This window comes from Perissodus microlepis, chromosome 1 (genome assembly GCF_051167445.1).
Source record: "Perissodus microlepis isolate ML-2025 ecotype Zambia chromosome 1, ASM5116744v1, whole genome shotgun sequence".
Lineage (NCBI taxonomy): Eukaryota > Metazoa > Chordata > Actinopteri > Cichliformes > Cichlidae > Perissodus > Perissodus microlepis.
In genome coordinates, this window is record NC_140461.1 from 25,820,432 (window position 1) to 25,839,273 (window position 18,842).

The 18,842-nt window shown below is 36.3% G+C and overlaps 1 protein-coding gene across 4 annotated transcripts in view; it reads right to left on the reverse strand.

Annotated features, from left to right (window-relative positions):
• Positions 1-18,842, reverse strand: part of pcdh9 (protocadherin 9) — a 188,817-nt gene that overhangs the window by 125,390 nt on the left and 44,585 nt on the right. For 2 of the 4 annotated variants that reach the window (XM_084921920.1, XM_084907530.1), the window contains exon 3: positions 6,070-6,171. The exons of the other annotated variants lie outside the window; for them this stretch is intronic. In XM_084921920.1, coding sequence (XP_084778046.1) covers positions 6,070-6,171 — 102 coding nt within the window. The remainder of the gene's footprint in view (positions 1-6,069; positions 6,172-18,842) is intronic. 4 annotated transcript variants of the gene reach the window in all.

Sequence of the window (18,842 nt, forward strand, 5' to 3'; positions counted from 1 at the left end):
AATATCTATGGCATCTGGGGCCACTGCTACCTCTGTCCACCTCAACACAAAATTTGACCTAGACATTTTTGCATCTTCTCTAGTCCCCATTATTGGTCCTGTTTTTTGTTAAGTGGTTGCTAATTGGTTCATGATTCATATTGAAATAAGCACAAAAACTAAGGAATCTAAGCGACTATTCTTTACCTCAAGACAAACTATGAAAACCTGCACTTGACGTTTTGCAGAAACAGGGAGAAAACAGAGCCATTATGCATATTTTGAATTTCTTGACCTTTCAACACACGTGCACATCGGTTTTATTCTCTCCATGTCGAATACAGAGAAGTGTATCTTTATCCATGAACCTGGCTCTCTCACTAATGTTCCTCCTTGTCAGAGACAAAGGGGTTTTAAGACTGGATGATTTGGCAGGCTCTACCACTTGCAGGCAATATTTCAACCCATCCATCTAGCTAGGATAATAGAGTGTCCTTGCCTTTCAGCGCCTTGAGGAGTGACCAGTTATCACTAGCCACCAGCTCTGTTGTTAATAAAACATGGGATTGGAGGATTGAGTTGAGAAAGAGGATAAAAAAGAAAGAAGGATGGAGAGAAGGGTAAAAGAGAAAAGGGTGCATGTTATTTTGACAGGCGCCTCGCAAAGGTGAAGCTGATCACGATCAGCAGTCAGTTACCAAGCTGGCAGGAGTTCTCTTTTAACATCTTAGCTTTGGTTTCTGTGAAGATAAATTTAGCCCCATCACATCTCTCTTCAGACTGTGGAGAGGGGAGGAGAAGAGAGGAGAGAGTAGATGAGAAGAATTGGAGTGGAGAGGTGGGGCAGACAGTGTTAGGCTGATCTAGCTAATGGCCAAACTGACCTTCACATAAAGTCAAATGGTAAGAAGAGTAAGTAGCGTGTCATACTAAGCCACTGCAGTTTAATCAAGGCTATTTCCATTATGCCAGACTTTCCTACTGCCTTATGATTTTAAACAAGTAGTTAAAATTTCATTGATTGCTCAGTATGTGTTGCACAACTTCAACATTAATATTAGAAAAGATTAAAATGATATCGGATCGGACAAACAAGGGATAAACCATATATGTTTTTTGTCTCATAAAGAGTGGAATACATCTAAACAACTTGTATTTTTTGGTAATTCCTAAATGTAAACAAATTCATTCTTCCTAAGGCAGAAATTTGCGGCATAATTTCAATGATTTTATCTACCTTGGGAGTTTTTTCCATCATGAATTGACATCAGTGCTCAAGAAGTGGAAAGGCTGACTAAAGCATAATAATGTACTGTATATAGGCAATATCATTTGAAATTTTAGGATAGCACAGAGCTGGTTTCATATAAAGTAAAATTACCCCAGGCATATCCTCCACTATCTGGTCTTTATCACATCTTTCCACTTTGCAGTCTGTGGAGCATTTCTCTGCTATACCTGATTGAGACATAGTCTCAGGCAAACACTCACAATGACAACTGCACCTCTCTCAGGATTACTGTTGAATCTCACCTTAAAGTGTATATTTATTTATTTATTTTTCTGTCAACATGGTTTGTAAAAATATAGAACAGTTTTTTGTGGTATTTTGTTATTGTGACGCAAAGCATAGATTATAGTAAGAGCTTAAAGAGCACTATTGAGTAGTTAAGTAAGTTTACTTTTGGAGTCTTTTTATATTAGACTTTAAAAAAACTTGATTAATTCATTATTTCTCTTAGTAGCAGGAGTTACTGTGAAAGATGAAAACTACCTAGAAAAAAGAAAATACATGTAAATAGGACCCAAAAGAAAATTTGAAAAGCCCAAAATTATTTTAAAAATGTGTCCATAAAGTGCCCATAAAAAGGGTACCACACTACAAAAACTAGGAGCAAATAGTTACATGTCATGAGAAGCTGTTTAATAAGATAAAGAGTTCTTATGTTATTAAACAGGTGTCAAACCCATGTATTAGGTCACACATTTTAATTCAAAACTGACTAATTTTTTTAGTGATATTGTTTGACTTTGGACAGAATACTTGCCAAAGACAAAACCACTAAAAACATATGAGATCTCACAATCTGAAAACTGACTAAAGGAGTTAATCATCATCAGAAAGATTAATTCATTATTTACTGCTGTGTAGTTGTATTTTACAATGCTCTTTGCAATTGTATAGCTGGCCAAACACTCTTCCTCATCTCTGCTTAAAGCAGTTTATCATGGTCTAAATACTGTCATCATTAATAGATGTATACATCTATAGTATTTTCCTAATGTGATTTTCCAGCTTGATCAATAAGTACATTTCAGACAATAAAGCACATTTCACAGAATAAAACTGTTGCCCTGTACACAGGTATACCTTATAACTCTATCAGACATTGGTTCATTTCAGCTTCCAAAGAAACACCTACACAGATTGTCCCTGACGGTATGCCTAATGTCGCCTTAGAAGAGGAAGCATGCATAACTGCAATGTTGTATGAATCATGAAAGTCGCTGATATGTCACAATTTTCCAAAAATCAATGATTACTTCAAGCGTGTTAAAACACAGACATGCGGTTTTATCTGCTATATGGAGTAAGAGTAAGCTGCCTAAATTTATGAGTACAAAAATTAGTCTGAAGGTCTACTTTCCTTTCTAGTCTTATCAATATTTTTAGTCAAGACACTTTCAGGTTGATTAAATCAAATTGTAAGTAATACATCAATAATCTAAGCTTAGCAGCTGGACTTGCATTCCGAACATCATGCACCATAGCTTTAACGATACATTCTCTCCATTGTTGGATTATGTTTCATCCTCTAATCCAGGTATACTATAAGTGGCCACACAGTCTCTTCCAGACAGATGTATAAAATAAAGCATCTAGCTTTGCAGCATCTTTACAAAGATTTGTAAACAAATCACACCACCATGCTCAACTCTATTTAATATTACATGATCAACTCTATGTGGTGTTTTTGCAAAGTTGAACTGTTCAGGGACTACAGCAGTTATAGAGAGGGGTTACAGAGGTACACTTTTGCTGACACTTTGATGATTCAGCAACTGCGGAGACCCAAACCTCCTTTGGAATTAACATCAGTACAAAAACTGTGTGCCGGGAGCTCCATGGCACAGGCTTCCTCTCTCAGCTGTAATATGTAGGTGGTTTGTCTCTATAGTGTAAGTTGCCTCAGACTAGTTTCATCAAATTCTTACACCTACTGTTCAGTCCTGTACTTTCAGAGACTTAATTATAGATGTTAAACTTAATTTCCAGTATGCCACTACAGTAATTAAAGACAATCTTATCAGAAACAAGATAAGAGTAATCTGATGTCATAAAGAAAAAACAAAGTCCCATGAAACATCAGTTACTTACTACATAGGGCATCTGTCTTGCAATTTACAATGGAAAAATAACTGATTTTTAAATGCATTCTAGTAATTTTATCCTTTATCTAGTAGTTTTATCCTTACAGGGACATGTGGCCTGCATCCTGGTTGTTTTAGATTCCCCCTACCCCAATACTTTACAATGGATATAATCACATGGCAGTAAATGCATTGATCTTTATGATTTCAAGGACCACAGAGTGACAAAATTCCCAATAAATCGTTGTGACAAAAGCAGTCTACGAGGATACTTTTCCAATTAGCTAATGGATTCATTCAGCTGTTAAAATGACTCTGGAGGATGTATGTGTGTTGTGACTAGTTTACATGATAACTGCAATACTCCATTTCTATAGACATGATTTCTGATTACAATTAAACCATTAATGAATGCACATGTGTGGCCAAGGACTCTTAAACAATAAACAATCAGCCCAAGCACTTACCAACCAGAGAAGGGAATATTTTCAGCCAGCTGTGCCATTTCACGTTAGTTCTTGCCACATTCCCAACCCCTTTCTCCCCATGCAACAACTCCCCGATGCACTCCGAATGACAGAGGAAAGGAAATTATCGAACACCAATACAATAAAGCTGTCTGGTAACTTAATAGGGCTGCTGAGTAGGGGCACTGTGGCCTTCTTGCTTTGAGGCGATAATGAGAGTCATCATTCCCTCTTGGGCTGGAAGAAAGGGGCCTCCTCAGTGGTGATAGTGTGTGTTTGCACATGCATTTGTGTATATGCGCATGCAAGTAGTCTTTGAGATTTTTTTTTAGTCCGGTGAGGCCCAATAAGCAAACAGCATAGTGCTACAACAAAGAAAGATAGATCTCCCACTGAATACAGCTTGGGAGAGATGTCTGAGAAATACTGTTCATTAAATCAGGCTAAAGTCCAAATATTGAGTTTATAAACTTTAGCGAGACACAGAACATGGACTGCCCCATTTATCATATTACTGGTCCCTCAGCCATTTATATGTTTGGGGAATATGTCTCAGGATGATAAAAGAAACCTGTCTCTAATGAAAAAGAAAAGTACCACTTGTTATTGGAATGCAACATGAATTATTGTCTAACAAGAGATCCACAATGACGAATCCTTTTGTTTGAAAGGAAGCCGTGTTACTGCTGGATCCGTAATCATTAGAATCTTTTTTCAAACTTTGAAAAAAAAGAGTTTCCATTTATCAAGTAGGTTTAATGTATTGGTTCAAATTTGTGAGTTTTGCTTGCTCCAACATACTGACTGAGATATTTATATATATGCAGCATTCGTAGTTCATTAATACACATTATGATTATGAATGGAACTTTATTCAGGAATTTTGATCACCTACTTTCTCTCTGAGGCCAGTAATGCTGTAAGTTAAACATAGCGCAGTTATAAATGAATGGATGAGAAGTGAAAGGAATTCTTATGCTCAAAGACATTTGTTTAATTTAATTTCAGCTCCTATGGTGTGTACAGTGTGCTCTCTCTCACACACTACATCAACTGTCCACGTAGGAATGATTTTTAAAACTGGCTTTTACAATGACCCGAGGGTTCAACCTCCATGATAATAAAATATTCCAACTGTTGTCTGTGCTGACTCTGGCTACTAGAAGTACAATCAGTGCAACATGATGGTGTACCACAGGACTTGATTCCCACCCAGGGGAGTTCAGGTAAGAGAGACCTCATTGTGTTTATACCAACACCTTGTTATCTTTTCCCATTTGCTGATGGTGAGCCCCAAGGGTGAGCAACTTGCAATAAATATTTAATGCTGAGAAAAGGAGTACAACTATTGTGAACAATATTGCTGTTAAATAAATAATTAAAGAAATTAAATGCAATATATCTACTTTCGAATTTAAAAGGCAAAACATACTAGTCCACAATGCCCTTACAGCACATGAGACAATTAATCGATGCCTCCCATTAAGTAACTTCAAGAAAAACATCAAATCATTCACAGTAGTTTTACACAAAGGTGGTTTATGCTGTATAAATGTTCAGAAAATTAACCTCTAACTACTGCTGTGTGTAATATACACTGATGAGTAAGTAATTTACAGGCAACAAATTATTCCTGCGTTAAAACAGGTCAAAAATAAATAAACTTAGCACTGCAGATTGCAATGAAGGCAGAATATGGTTGGAGTCCAAGTTTACAAAACCCCCTGTTCCATGTTGATATAGTGTGGTTGATAACAGTAAGAAAAACTGACATCATTAAGATTCACAACTGTGCAAGCAAAGCAACACAAGCCAACCTCCTCCAACCCCCAGATGACTATCAAGCACTGTGTTTTCCAAGAATGGAGGTAATGAGACAAATACTTATTACTCAAGTAAAAATGGCATGAATATTAGCATCACATTAGGCCCCATATTTAATGATGTTGTAAGTACAATATGTCACTGTTACTCGGAGGCAAAACATATTTAAACATTATATAGAGAAGAAGCAGGAAATATGAAGAAACTGCAATCTATTTCACTGCAGTGTCTCACAGAGAAACATGGCTGAACAAGGATGGAAACATGAATGAGAAAATCATCATCATAACAGGCTTTCATGTGCTACTTCATGGATACCTGATGTGAAAATGGAACACAAAATGATTAGAGTTGTTAAAAAAATAACAAACTATATGAAGTGAATCTACAGTGAGCGATTAGTAGAAATGGGACCATCAGTACTCACTAAAGGGGTGCAAGGGGTCCAATATTCAGGGTTCAGCTCAGCTCGAGGACGAAGGTCCAGATATTCAGGGTTCAGTTCAGTTCGGGCACGAGTTAATGTTCCCTTCATGGAAGATTGAAAAAAAAAGGTTAGAACTGCTCACTGTGTCATTTTAGATTGGTTGTTATTTATACAAGTAGTTGAGTCCACGAAATCCAATATAAGGTAACTAAACACAGTAAAAAACACAATATGTTTTTACTAATCACTGTTTAAACTGAATTTACTGTTCAAATTAACTCTTTACCACCTTTATTTGACTGAACAAACTAAGCCTCACTGTTTTCTGTCTCCACCAGCCAGTCGTGTTCAGGTTACATCCATGTCTGTCAAGAGTCATACATGTAATAAACATGGAAATCAGGAAAATATGTTGTTCTTAACTGTTGTTTCTAAGTGTTTGACCAAAAAAATCTATTCCTGATTAAAAGCACAGCCGTAGTAACAACAGCAGATATGATCTGTATGCTTCTGCAATGAAGTTACAAATTCTAGAATATGCGCGCTTCAACCTGCCATCAATTTCGAGGTGAGCACCAAATCTGAATGTCATTAATTCAGTTCATTTAAGTTCACTTCAGTTCAGATCACTTGACTAAATTATCTTCTGGAGCAACCTGGGTTATGATTCTGAAGAACTGTCAGAAAAGTCTAGTTTCAAAACATTATACTTTCACGGTGAAGTTTACCTTTGATATTTGTGTTGAATGCCGTCATAGCTATAGCATTAGTAAAACACAGAGTTGCAAAAACTAGAATTTGGAAGTGTGAGAGTAAGCTTCAGCATCTAAAAGTGAATCAGTTGATTTTGAGTGAAGAATGGGACAGTCAAATGGACAACACAAAAAAACAGTCACCATCATGGAGGTACAGAAATGTTACTGAGTATCTATAGTAGAGCAATTAAAAAAAAAAAAGTAAATTCTATATATACAACACATTTTAACATAAGTTTCTATAAAATGAAGAGCAAATGAGGTTAGAATCCTGTTTTTCCTTGGGCCTTCTGCCCTAAATGACAGGCTAGTGGAATGGTCTGAATCTGCTGGGCCTCATGAGCTCTATGATGTATACTGTAATTATCTGCTGATTCTCAAAATGGCTGTGTGTAATGAGGCTATGCCGCATGAAGTTCCAGGCATAAATCACTGTCTTTAACTGACTTCCAGATGACCAACAACACAGAGCAGAAGCAGAGAGAAAGGAGGAAATGGGTTATCTGGGTAGCAGAACCACAGCATCCAACTTGTGCTTCTTATCAGCAAAGGCCACATTGTTAGCTGAGCTTGCTCACTTAAGACAGTTGTCTGTCTCTGTTAACTCACATGCACTTATTCAGAGGTATCTGTTTATAGCTTGTCTACCAATGTATTAACTTCTCACAGCTTTATTTAGCTATGCAACACAGGTGGAGACTTTTTAGGAGCTATGCTCATCTGTGCTGAATGGAAACATGCCAGTGAGCCCATCAGGCTGCATGCTGTTCTTGGCATAAAACTGCCTTGACTCACACAAATAATCATAATCAAATGTCATAAACAAGTAAACTGCAGCCACACACACATAAACTGGAAACATATTCTGAATATTAACGAACGAGGGTTTTTTTATAGTCATACAGCTACTTACAGAATGTAATGGATTGTATACATAGTTGGGTAGAAACCACGTCATCTTCTCTTAAGGGTTATATCCATATATTACATGCTTTTATCATGACTGCTTATTGTGTTAATTTTATCTTAATTTTACTTCACTTTTATTTTTACATTTTTTTCTTTTCATAGATAAATACTCTTATATAGTAATATGTATAGGGGGTCAAGGGTGGTAACTGCCCCTGTGCTGTAGAGCCTTGCCCTCCCCCCAGCTGCCCCCAAATTTTATGTCTTTAAATATTTGTAAGAACTAATTGCTTGTTTGCCCAAAATCATCTTATAGCCTTTGTTTTCTTAGAAGAGAAAATGACACAGTACATCACTTTAAGTGTTTTTGTGGATATTTAGTTGACTTGATTTACGTATAGGGGATTTTCACTACTTTATACTATACTTATTGAATAGGTAGGTTCCACCCTGCCTAGACCTCTTGCTCCTTCTTTGCCCCCCCCCCCCCCCCCCCCCCCTATTTAAAACTTTCTAGCTCCACCACTGGAAATGTGAAGTATTTTTTATTATAGCATAAAAAAGAGAAACATGCTCTTTGACTATGTTAGCAATATCTAATTTTCTGTACAGGAAGAATGTGTGCAACCTCAAATTGTTTTAGTGAACCCCTATATATAATCACCATACTACAAAAACACATCAAATCACCTTTAATATTAGGGAGAAATTAGGGAGTATCAACCAAAAAACCGTACCTATATCTTGCTCTATAGCCCGTAATAACAAAAAAATTCATCAACAATCATTTCAATAGTAAGTAAAGATGGCAGACCATCTTAGTGAACCATTTGTGAAAAATGGCCTCTTTAAATCCAAAAAATTTGGGGAGTTTCACAAGAAGTTAAATAATTACAAATATTCATTAAATTATATTTAATATGTTTTAAATATATATTTAAAATAGTTATACAGATTTCTAATATGTCATTTTATTGTTACTTTGGGGCCGTAGTCTATATACCAACTCCATTTATAGTTTACCAGCTGGGACAGCAACCTAGTCCACATTGCTTAGATGTGTCATCTTTATGAAATTTTCAAAATGTGCTATCAATTTACACAAAAGATTTACTCCTTAGTGAAGTATTTTACCAGAAACACTGTATCCTTGAGTAAGCAGTTAACTAGTATTTGTGAGTGGCTAACGGTAATTTTAGTTCCTTTAAAACTTTTAACAGTATAAATCTCTTAAAAGTTTAAATAAACTGGAACTGTGCAGACTTGTGTTGGTGTTGCTTTTACTAGACCATTAAAGACAAACTTTTCCTCACAAATGTTCCCCAGCAAATTCTTCCAATTATTTGAGAAAGAAATGGAAATGGGTGAATAGGGTACAGCAATACTTAGAACCCCGATTTCATTATGCATCTTCGTAATATATTCCACTTGTCTGTCACTCTAATTAATGGCTGTCCTTCTCCATAAACCGCCCAGAATGTGAGATTATTTATTAGTACCTAGCCATTTATCACCAGTGTGATAAGTGACAGAGAGAGGGGAAGTGAGAGTTGGCAACACTGTAATTGATCATTTTTCACTCGATATAGTCAGAGTGATTGTGGTAAACTCTTGGTTGCAGTGTGTGATTCTGTCAACACTGACAACAAAAATAAGGTGCATGAATAAAGCAGGTTATTTAGATTGATTAAGTGCTGGCAGTAACATTAGGTTTCAATAGACTTCCCAATACCTGAACAGAAAATAGTAAAAGATCAGATCTATTAGTAACGACTCTGCTCTTGCATTTATATTTTATTCTTTATACTGCTAATGCTACAGTTTAGTGGCGTGCAAATTTATTAGAACTGACCATTAGCATTAATAACTGGACTTCTAACTCTCATTTTCAAAACATTATATCTATTAAAACAAATAAAACACAATGTTATCTCAAAAGATAAACTGGTAAATGGTAAATGGCAAATAGCGATGATGATGTTCATCTTTGAAGGGGAATTTTATTTGTCTTACAATTTAATGAATGGGTTTTGATGCTAAAGAGACCAAGGTTAACATGACTGAGTGAAACTCTCACATTGGCAGTATTCCAGCAATTTACAGTGTTGTCAAAAAAACTGAAACACTAAATGAAACCAATGTCACATCACAGAGTAATCACATCAGCTTGTAGTTGCTTTTTGGAAATTTATGACTAGAGGCATGGTGCAAAAATGGCGCAAAACCATGTTACACAGAAACAGCAGTTGAAAAATGCATTATTTGTTGCCATGGCTCAGGCTGTTCATCTGCCATGACCAGTAAAGACCCTTATTAGACAAAAAGACCCCTTTTTATGAGAGATGGTAGCAGTCATCACAAGTGAATATATTGTGTATGCTTCCCTGACTTGTTTTCCTGAGAGAATTTGAAGCAGGGTTTCTCTGTGCTTTCCATAGAAACCATTGCTACAACAAAGTATCACTTCTGATCCTTGATGGACAGAAGGAGTACTTTCACATCAAGACTCACTACCTAATATCTTTGGATATAAACGTTAGAGATTTCCCGTATGCCGATGATTAATAGCAATAAAGAAAAAAAATATATGTTGCTTTTTCTTCTAGACTGACTGGCACAAAAGCAACAAAATATTTTGTGTCCTCTCATGAAAAATTTCCACAAATGAATGCTAGTAAAAACAGTATTAATTTGTTCTATATGTTGATTCTTATACCGTATTGTACAAAAAATTTGGTCTTCCACATCTTTTTTTCCTGTCTTTGGGAACTGGGAGGGAACGTATTTTAATAAAAAGGTGAATTACAAGCACTAGCATGTTCGTTTATGGGTGTGTCATAAAAACAAAGGTACCTGCTGATTAATGACATGGAATTTCAGAACAACACCACTGAGTTGGCCACACTGTTTGTTTGATGCTGCAATAAAAAAAAATCTTGAAAACCAACCAATATCACAAACATGGTTTAGGGGTCCAGTTCAGAGACTCTTTTCACGTGATGCACAGCAGATAGCCTGCAGGTCCAAGTACTTGTGGCCTTAAATATCAAGTTGTTAGCATCCCTTAGTAGCCTTAATAAAACTTAAATGGGTTACTATTTAAAATATTCACCTCTCATACAGTTGTTATGAAGACTGAATCTTGATATGAATACTGAAAAAATTTTTCATGTACCAGTATCTAAACATGTCTCGTCTCTTATCAAGGGAATCTATGGGGATTGACATGCTTATGGCGTTAGTCTCAAGGAACTTTAGTTTTTGGCACTCTGATACTGGTAACATATTAGTTTGGAAGCAGTGCACATACACTTTGAGATCTAGGTTTTGTTCTTTTGGAGGTAGGATCTATATATTTCTAAGGTATCTGCAAAATAAAACCAAGATTTTATAGAAGGTCTTAAGTTGAAAATTTCAAGATGTAAGATAAAAAGGTCTAGTGTTTTTTCTGGAACAGCTAATTGAAAACACACAGACGAACTGGTGGGGGTTAATCAATTACAAGGTAGTGTTTTTACATTGGTAAACCCAGTGAAAATGCTCTTTAATGACCGACATGTACAGGTAAGAATAACAACATACTGCTAAAAGTCTCTCTGGACTTGTAAAGCTATTCTTTTGAACTTTCCTCTATACCGTGGGCTGAGAAGATGAGTTTCATTAGGGGGATAAAACACACCTTAATTAACTTTACCATTAGTCTATTCCTGCCAAGCTTTTCCAGTCACAGCAGACCTTTAATTCTGTTTAATTACCTTGGAGATTCCACTGTATGCACTCTTCCTTGACATTACGAGAAAACATTAATTTCTCAACAACTTCTGTGCATGTGTGTGTCTACCGCTAAGAGAACTACATGATGTTTATCTTGTGTGTTTATCTTGCAAGACTTATGAAGATGGTATGACACATAATGCATTACAGTTTGCAGATGACTTATTCAAGCATTTCTTCAATCATTTTTTATTAAATTAGCAATTTACTTGTTTATTTATTAACTAATCATATCAAAATATCAAAACAATTTGTATTTAGGAAGATTTGATGTAAAATTTTAATTAACAAATCTCTTTCATGAGATGGATAGGGGGACACCTACAAAGCTGGCAGTGGAAGAACAAACTGTAGATTGGTCTACACTTACGGGAAAGGCTTATCAATCACATTATCATCTGACTTGTCTTTAAAATTGTTCGCTATTGGTTAATATATTATAGCTATAATCACCCTGTGCTGGCATGGAAGTCTCCTTCTTAGCAGCCTGCTGACTTACAGTTGGAGCTCTAGTAATGCAAATGAGCCTATAAAGTGTCCCTGTGTGGGGAATTCCCCTCTGGACATTGGACTGACATCAGCTGAGAAGTGCTCTCTGTTATTCAACAATTTAGTCTCTTCTTTGTACAAGATAATCTGATTTTATTCTATACTTTGGTCTTTTTTTTGTCCATATAATAAATGAAAAAAGAGCTCGGAAAACGAATATACAACAGGCTTTGGAGGGTAAAGGGGCAAAGCGTTTGGGGCCAAGATAGAAGGAAATTGGTGATGATAGGAAATGAAAGCACACCATAGGGTGCTAATAAGTTATTTATATTAAGCTATTGAGAAGGCTAGGCAAGAAATTATGTGATTATTATTCTTTGATTTGCAAAGCTATGTTGTGATTGGCCCTTTCATGGGTGGTGGCATTAAACTTTATGTTTATGGGTCCCAGTGTTAAGCTCATTTCCACGCTCCCCATTGCACACACAAAGTATTGACATTCCATTTAAGTTGACAACAGTGAGGAGGGTATTTTATGACAGAAATGTAATGGAAATGCATGCAGGAGGTACTGCAGTAAAAGATATCACCCAATTACATTTTTTCATAGTTGGAGAGTAAAAAAGAAAACAAGTGCATGATGCACCACTGCTTTGTTCATAAAGAAGAAAGGGAGAGGGAATCATTTTAGCTATTCACACACAAACAGAATAATAGTCTACAAAGAAAATCTCCCTATGCATATGTATAGTGGGAAATAATAACACTAAAATAATGTTTGATATGATAATTACTTATACAAGTTTATAAGTGTAACATCTATATGTAAAAGCACAATCTTGTAACTGTGTTCAAAGCTGAGAAAGAAATACATCTGGATTGTTAACATGGCTGTTCAATGAAGGTGCTTTGTGAGCAAATGGGAAAACAAATTAGGTTAACATCTTGTGACAAGATAAATAAAACCTTGATCAATTAAGTGGTTGAAAAAGACGGGAGTCCGGCATTCAGCGGGAGCAGTCTTGCTGTTACAGTTTAATTCTTGAGCCACAGAGAAGCATTGATTCTCCTTGGCACCCTGTCCTTGTCATTACAATTGATGCTGAGGCCAGCCCAAACCATTTTCAACAACCACTAATGGCTTCAAGGAATTCAGCTGGACTTGTGGCAGAATTCTAATAAGCAGATTTTATGAATTTGGAGTGCAGGAACTAGAAGGCAGATTGCTGCAGGTCGTTCAGAGAACACAGTGAATGCATTAACAAAACAATTCTCTCCCATTACTGCACAGTTGGAATTACCTCTGTTCTAAGATGCTGAAATGAGATCGAGGTGCCAGAGAGGTCAGCTTTTCTGATGAAACAAGTTGCAATACTGATAATTGTAACCTGGCCGAACAAACATTTCAGCTGTTTAAAAAGCAGTTTCTTTGACTATCTAACACACTAATGTTTGACAATCAAGCAACAAACAAAGTTTTCTTTTTCGCCTAAGCTCTTCATATATGCTGTAAGAACATATTTTATCTCTCAAGTGTTGGACTTCATCTTGCCTCCCTAAGGGGGCATATACAGAAAGAGAGGAAAGTTGTTTCAGTGCAGCTCATTTCTCTGAGATCAGGTTGGTTTTTCAACTGGTCACTCCTTTTTTTAACAATCGCTTCTTATTTGTTTCGTTTTTAATCATGGTAACCTTAATTATGGTAACCTCTTTATAACCAAACGTTATAATGAAAAATTAAGTTACCCATAAACAAGAATAATTTCCTCTGGAATCCACCGAGGCAAGAACTGACAAAAATATAAACTTCTGCTGCACTGTCAGAACAGTGAGAGACAGTTTGTGTACAACCCCACAGCCATTCTTACACAACAGAGACATTTTCTGCCTGTCTCCTGTATGCCTCTGTCTTTGGTTCTCCATCTAGTCAAAAGTTCTTTGTTCAATCTGGAACTGCAGCTCTACTTCAAAAGAATTCAGTGAATTGAAGATGCTGTTGCAGTAAAAGTGCAGCGTTTAAGTCAACTGAGCATTCACCCTTGAGGCCAAGCAATGTTTTCATCCACATAAGTCGAATACAGCAACTTTCAGATCTGCTCTACTCCACCCTATTAAATCGAACCCTGGACAATGAAGGGTGGAATAGTTGTAAGAATTTGAAGTAGTCTAAATCCTGCTATATCCAATTTATGTGTATGGCTTACAAAGAAAAAGGATATTGCCCACATACGCTCTAGCAAGCGAGCTCACATCACTCCTATTTTATGTTCTTTACATTGGCTCCCAATAGATTTTAGAATTCGTTTTAAAATTATTGTTTTAACGTACAGAGCACTAAATGGCCAAGCCCCAGATTATTTATCCAAGCTTCTCACAAAATACACTACTGCTCGCTGTCTCCGCTCACAGACTCAGAGTTTGCTGGTTGCTCCCAGAACACGTCTGAAGACGAAAGGGGACAGAGCCTTTCAGTCTGTGGCACCAAGGCTGTGGAACAGTCTACCTCTACAACTACGTTTGGTTGACTCTGTGGAATCCTTTAAAAAACAGTTAAAAACTTTACTGTTTAAACAAGCTTTCTGTTGACCAATGCTTTTTACATTTTTATATTTTTAATTTACATTTAAACTCTATATTGTGTATATTGTGCATTTTGCTATTTATCGTACTGTTTATTTTAATCTCTGTGTGCAGCGCTTTGTGACTACCTGTCTATGAAAAGCGCTTAATAAATAAACTTACTTACTTACTACTACAGTTCAAGCTATAGAATGAGGGACATTATTCTCTAACCTCCATGCACTCAGTGCATTAAATTGCTCTCTTCCTGATGGGGATTCTTACATCCTTGAAAAATACCAGCTTACAAGATTGAATGTTGTACAGCCTACAGGTAGGACACGGTATACATATAAGTTGAATGCCAGCTTCTCTTTTTATGTGTCAGCTCTTGAACAGCAACACTAGCAAATGTGCATAGCTCCAAGGATGGCATTGCCAGTTATCAAAAGGAAGCAGCACTTTCTTCAAATGTCTTAACTGCAATATTACTTATACTGCACTACTGCTATTAAGGGCTGAAACTTTAAAAAAAAAAAGTTGCAAATACTTTTACTATACTCAAATTACAAATGTTAGAATACTTCATAAAAGAATTGCAAATGTAATTGTTCAAATTGGTTTGATTTGAAGCCAGAAGAGCAGTCATTGAGTGCAGGCTTCCACAAAAGTCAGTGGCTCTGATTAAACATCCTACTCATTTATTAAAAAATAATAACACCAGGTACACTCATAAATTGGAATATTTTAAGAACAACAGAGTAACATTAAACATTAGCTCACAATAGTTCATCAAAACACTGTAAAACCTTTGGTGTTACTATTCATGACATAAACCATCCTTTTGTTTTAGGCCCCTCTCACACAGGGACACCCTGACTCACCAGTCAGTATTCCCCAACTGACTGGTGAGTAGTTGCAGTTGGCTACTGTCAGTCACTGAGTGAAATTGGTCCCTTAAGCTATGTTGCTCTGAAAACTTTGTTGCAATTGCTTTGGTCACAGCAGGTTGCCACAGTCACCTGTAGTTTGCGAGGAAGATGCTAACTTCCTTGCAAATACTCACAAACCACTCGCCAAGACCTAGTGGTGCTATGAAGAACATGAAGCAAAGTAAAAAAAGAGTAAGAAAAAATAACAATACACTTCTAAATATCACCAGATCCGTACCAAACATAGTGAGTTCTTCCTCTAGCCCATCTCTTTTCAAGCTTCATAAAAACTGCCTCTTCAGTTTCTATCCATGCTAACAGAATGACCAACAGACAAACAAACATCAACAAAAACAAGCTCCTTGGCAGAAGTGATTTCAAATATTTTAAAAGCAATAAAACATTTCATTGAATCCAGATTAAACTGTCAATATGGAAGTACTGCCTTTTTCAGTTTCTCTCAAATAGTCAGGAAGGCTGCTCCAGTGGTTTGGAGTATAATGGCTGTATAGAGCACCATCAAATTTTTCTGCTGTGCTTTTAGGAACAGCAAAAGGAACAAGAGCATCCGAGAAGGCTTTGTGGTCTATAAATTAAAAGCATTTATTATCTATAGTCTATGGTGCACACTACCACCATTATAAATATTAAAGAGCTATTTCAAATCAATGAGAAAGATAACAGGCAACCGGTAAAAGTCTTAAAAATTGGCATGTTGTATACTCTCCTTTTGGTTTTTAGAAAGCAGTTGTATAGCAGAAGTAATTACAACAGATTGATAGCATTCTTCAGTATCCCAGAAGTCAGAGTGCTGTAATCATTTAGGATGCCCTGTGTGCATCTCTCTGTTGTCTCTCTGAGTTGCTCAGTAGTTTTTATAAAAAAGGATAATGGATAAAAACCAGTTTTGTCGCACCCTGCACATGAACCTCTAAAGTTAAAAATCTGAATCAAAAGTGAAGTCACTGAGGTGTCCTGATGCTTGGCGTTGGGGTGAGTAACAGTAATGAGTATATATCTCCTTTCTGTCTTTTATCTTGGGTGAGCTACAGAAAAAGGAGGACAGTAGAGTAGTTAAAAAGTGAGACGACTATACAATGTCTGTAACCAGAGTAACTGCTCCAAATGCTTTCTACAGTCTTTTAGTTGGAATAGACAGTTGTGGCCAACACCACAGTGACTGATTTATGCTATAAAATGGGTGGATGGATAGATATTTCATCCATCCATCCAATAGTTTATTTATTATTTTGCATTTCTTTTTGTTTTGCCACTATCATTGTTTATTTCCCCATGAAAAAAAGGTGAAATCTTATGGTCGTCTTTGCTCCCATTTAACTGAGTCAAAATGTGGCACACTGAGTTCTTTGTCAGTGTCCTTCTCAAAAATTAATTGAATCATATCATTAAATTGTAATGATATCAGCGCAAAGTTTGCTATTGGAAGCAGTTGTTTTAGTCTGTGGTTTTTCTTATCAGACACTAGTAGTCACAGCTTGATGCCAAAAAGGAAGGCAGATACCCACATGGCTCAGACAAAAGACTAACCATCAGACACTGATCGTCAATTAAAATTTCATCAGCCGCTTGAAAAGATTCATGGATTTGTGTTTGTCAGCTTACTGAATGTTGTTTGAGAATTTTTATGTTTATGTTAGAGAGTGTTTCAGCTGACAGTGTCAGAATATACCCGTATTTGTCAGCACGTTTTTAGCAGTTGTCAAACTTGCACTGTGTGCTGGAGAGGGTTAGAACATAAACCTTCATTTTATTATTGCTACAGCTGAAGTAGAAGAAATATTCACATGTAATGTCATTTTTTTGGCTCATTTATGGGATCCTTGATTCTTCTCTGGAGGCAGGAATATCAGTGTTTAATTGTAAATTGCTCCTGATATATAGGTCTTATTTGAAAGTAAATTCGTGAGTTCGAGTTTATTCAAAAATAGATTCTTTCCTACCAATAACCTAACAGGTCTTCTCACTTTCCACATTTACCAGTGAAAAGAAAAACTAACAAGTGACAAGACAAAGTGTAACAAACCTGTCATTTTAAGTTTGCATATGCACTATGTCTTATATTGTGACATCAAGACATCGTTATATTGTTATATTGCTGTGCTTTGCTATTTTCTAGAAGTATTTGAAGGTCTTAGTCGGCATGAAATAAATATCATCATCAGACAATGAAAGCAACACCACGCACTCACATGCCCTCCAATTTGTTGTGACCTTGCAGACTCGTTGATGCAGTTACCCTATAGGTAACTATTATGTGTGTGACCTCCAAGCAGAGTAGAAAATACAACAATAAGAACAACTTTTCATCTGTTTCATCAGCAGCTGTCCCAAACTTAGGCGAAACCACCACTCCCAGCTTTGGTTACAGAACATTTCTATTATTGTTGTTGTTTTGGGGTTTTTTTTTGCAATGATCTTTTCTATTGATGTAAAACCTTATATGCAAAGTAATTTTAAATCATACTGTATAACTTTACTCGTCTTATTGTAAGGTCCACAGCCTTACAACATGTGTACATATTTAAAACAGCCCTGTTTACAGCATAGTATTATGTATTCAATTCTGCCCCCATCATTTCTCTTATTAATGTGGAATACAGTATTTCTAATAATATAACTGGAACTGATATGCTATAGCCAAAAATAAACAATAAATATGCAGAAGATGATATAAGGTGGAACTAGCATATAATGCAAAGTCTATTTGTAACCTTTGAAGCTACTGAAGGTTGAAATTAAAAGCTTGTTACTTTTTATATCTTATGGATAAGTATCTTGTTAACCATCCACCAAGGTTTGAATGTCAAAAATATGTAATTTGCTATAATTAAAACACTTTCTTGTATCAAAGGAGCATCTGGCAGCTTCATCTGTGGGTTGCAATGAACCTTCTCCTCATGAATATGTAAATCAACAGTGAACCTGAAAGAATCAACGTAAAGCCGCGGGCCAAACCCAGCCAGTGATAAATCACAAAGCGATAAGAAATAATATTAGAGAGAATTCAAATGAGTCAACAGTAGGGCCACATAAGGTAATCCACAATTAATAACACAAAGACATCAGATGTTATCTGCTCTGGTCAATCCCTAGTGTCGGGGAATTAGATGAAGTCAAGTGTGTCAGCGAAGCTAATGGTCCAGATAGATTATCTCCAGGCTGATGTAGCTTGCAGACAAACCCAAGTCAGCTAATTCAATGCTTCCTGTCAGTGTCACCATTTTTACAGCAAATGTAAACCACCTGGACTTTGAAAATCTGGAACTGCACAGAGACAAATTGAACATTTAGTAGGTCGGCAATGCTTTAGATTGAGCACAGTCCCTGATAGAAT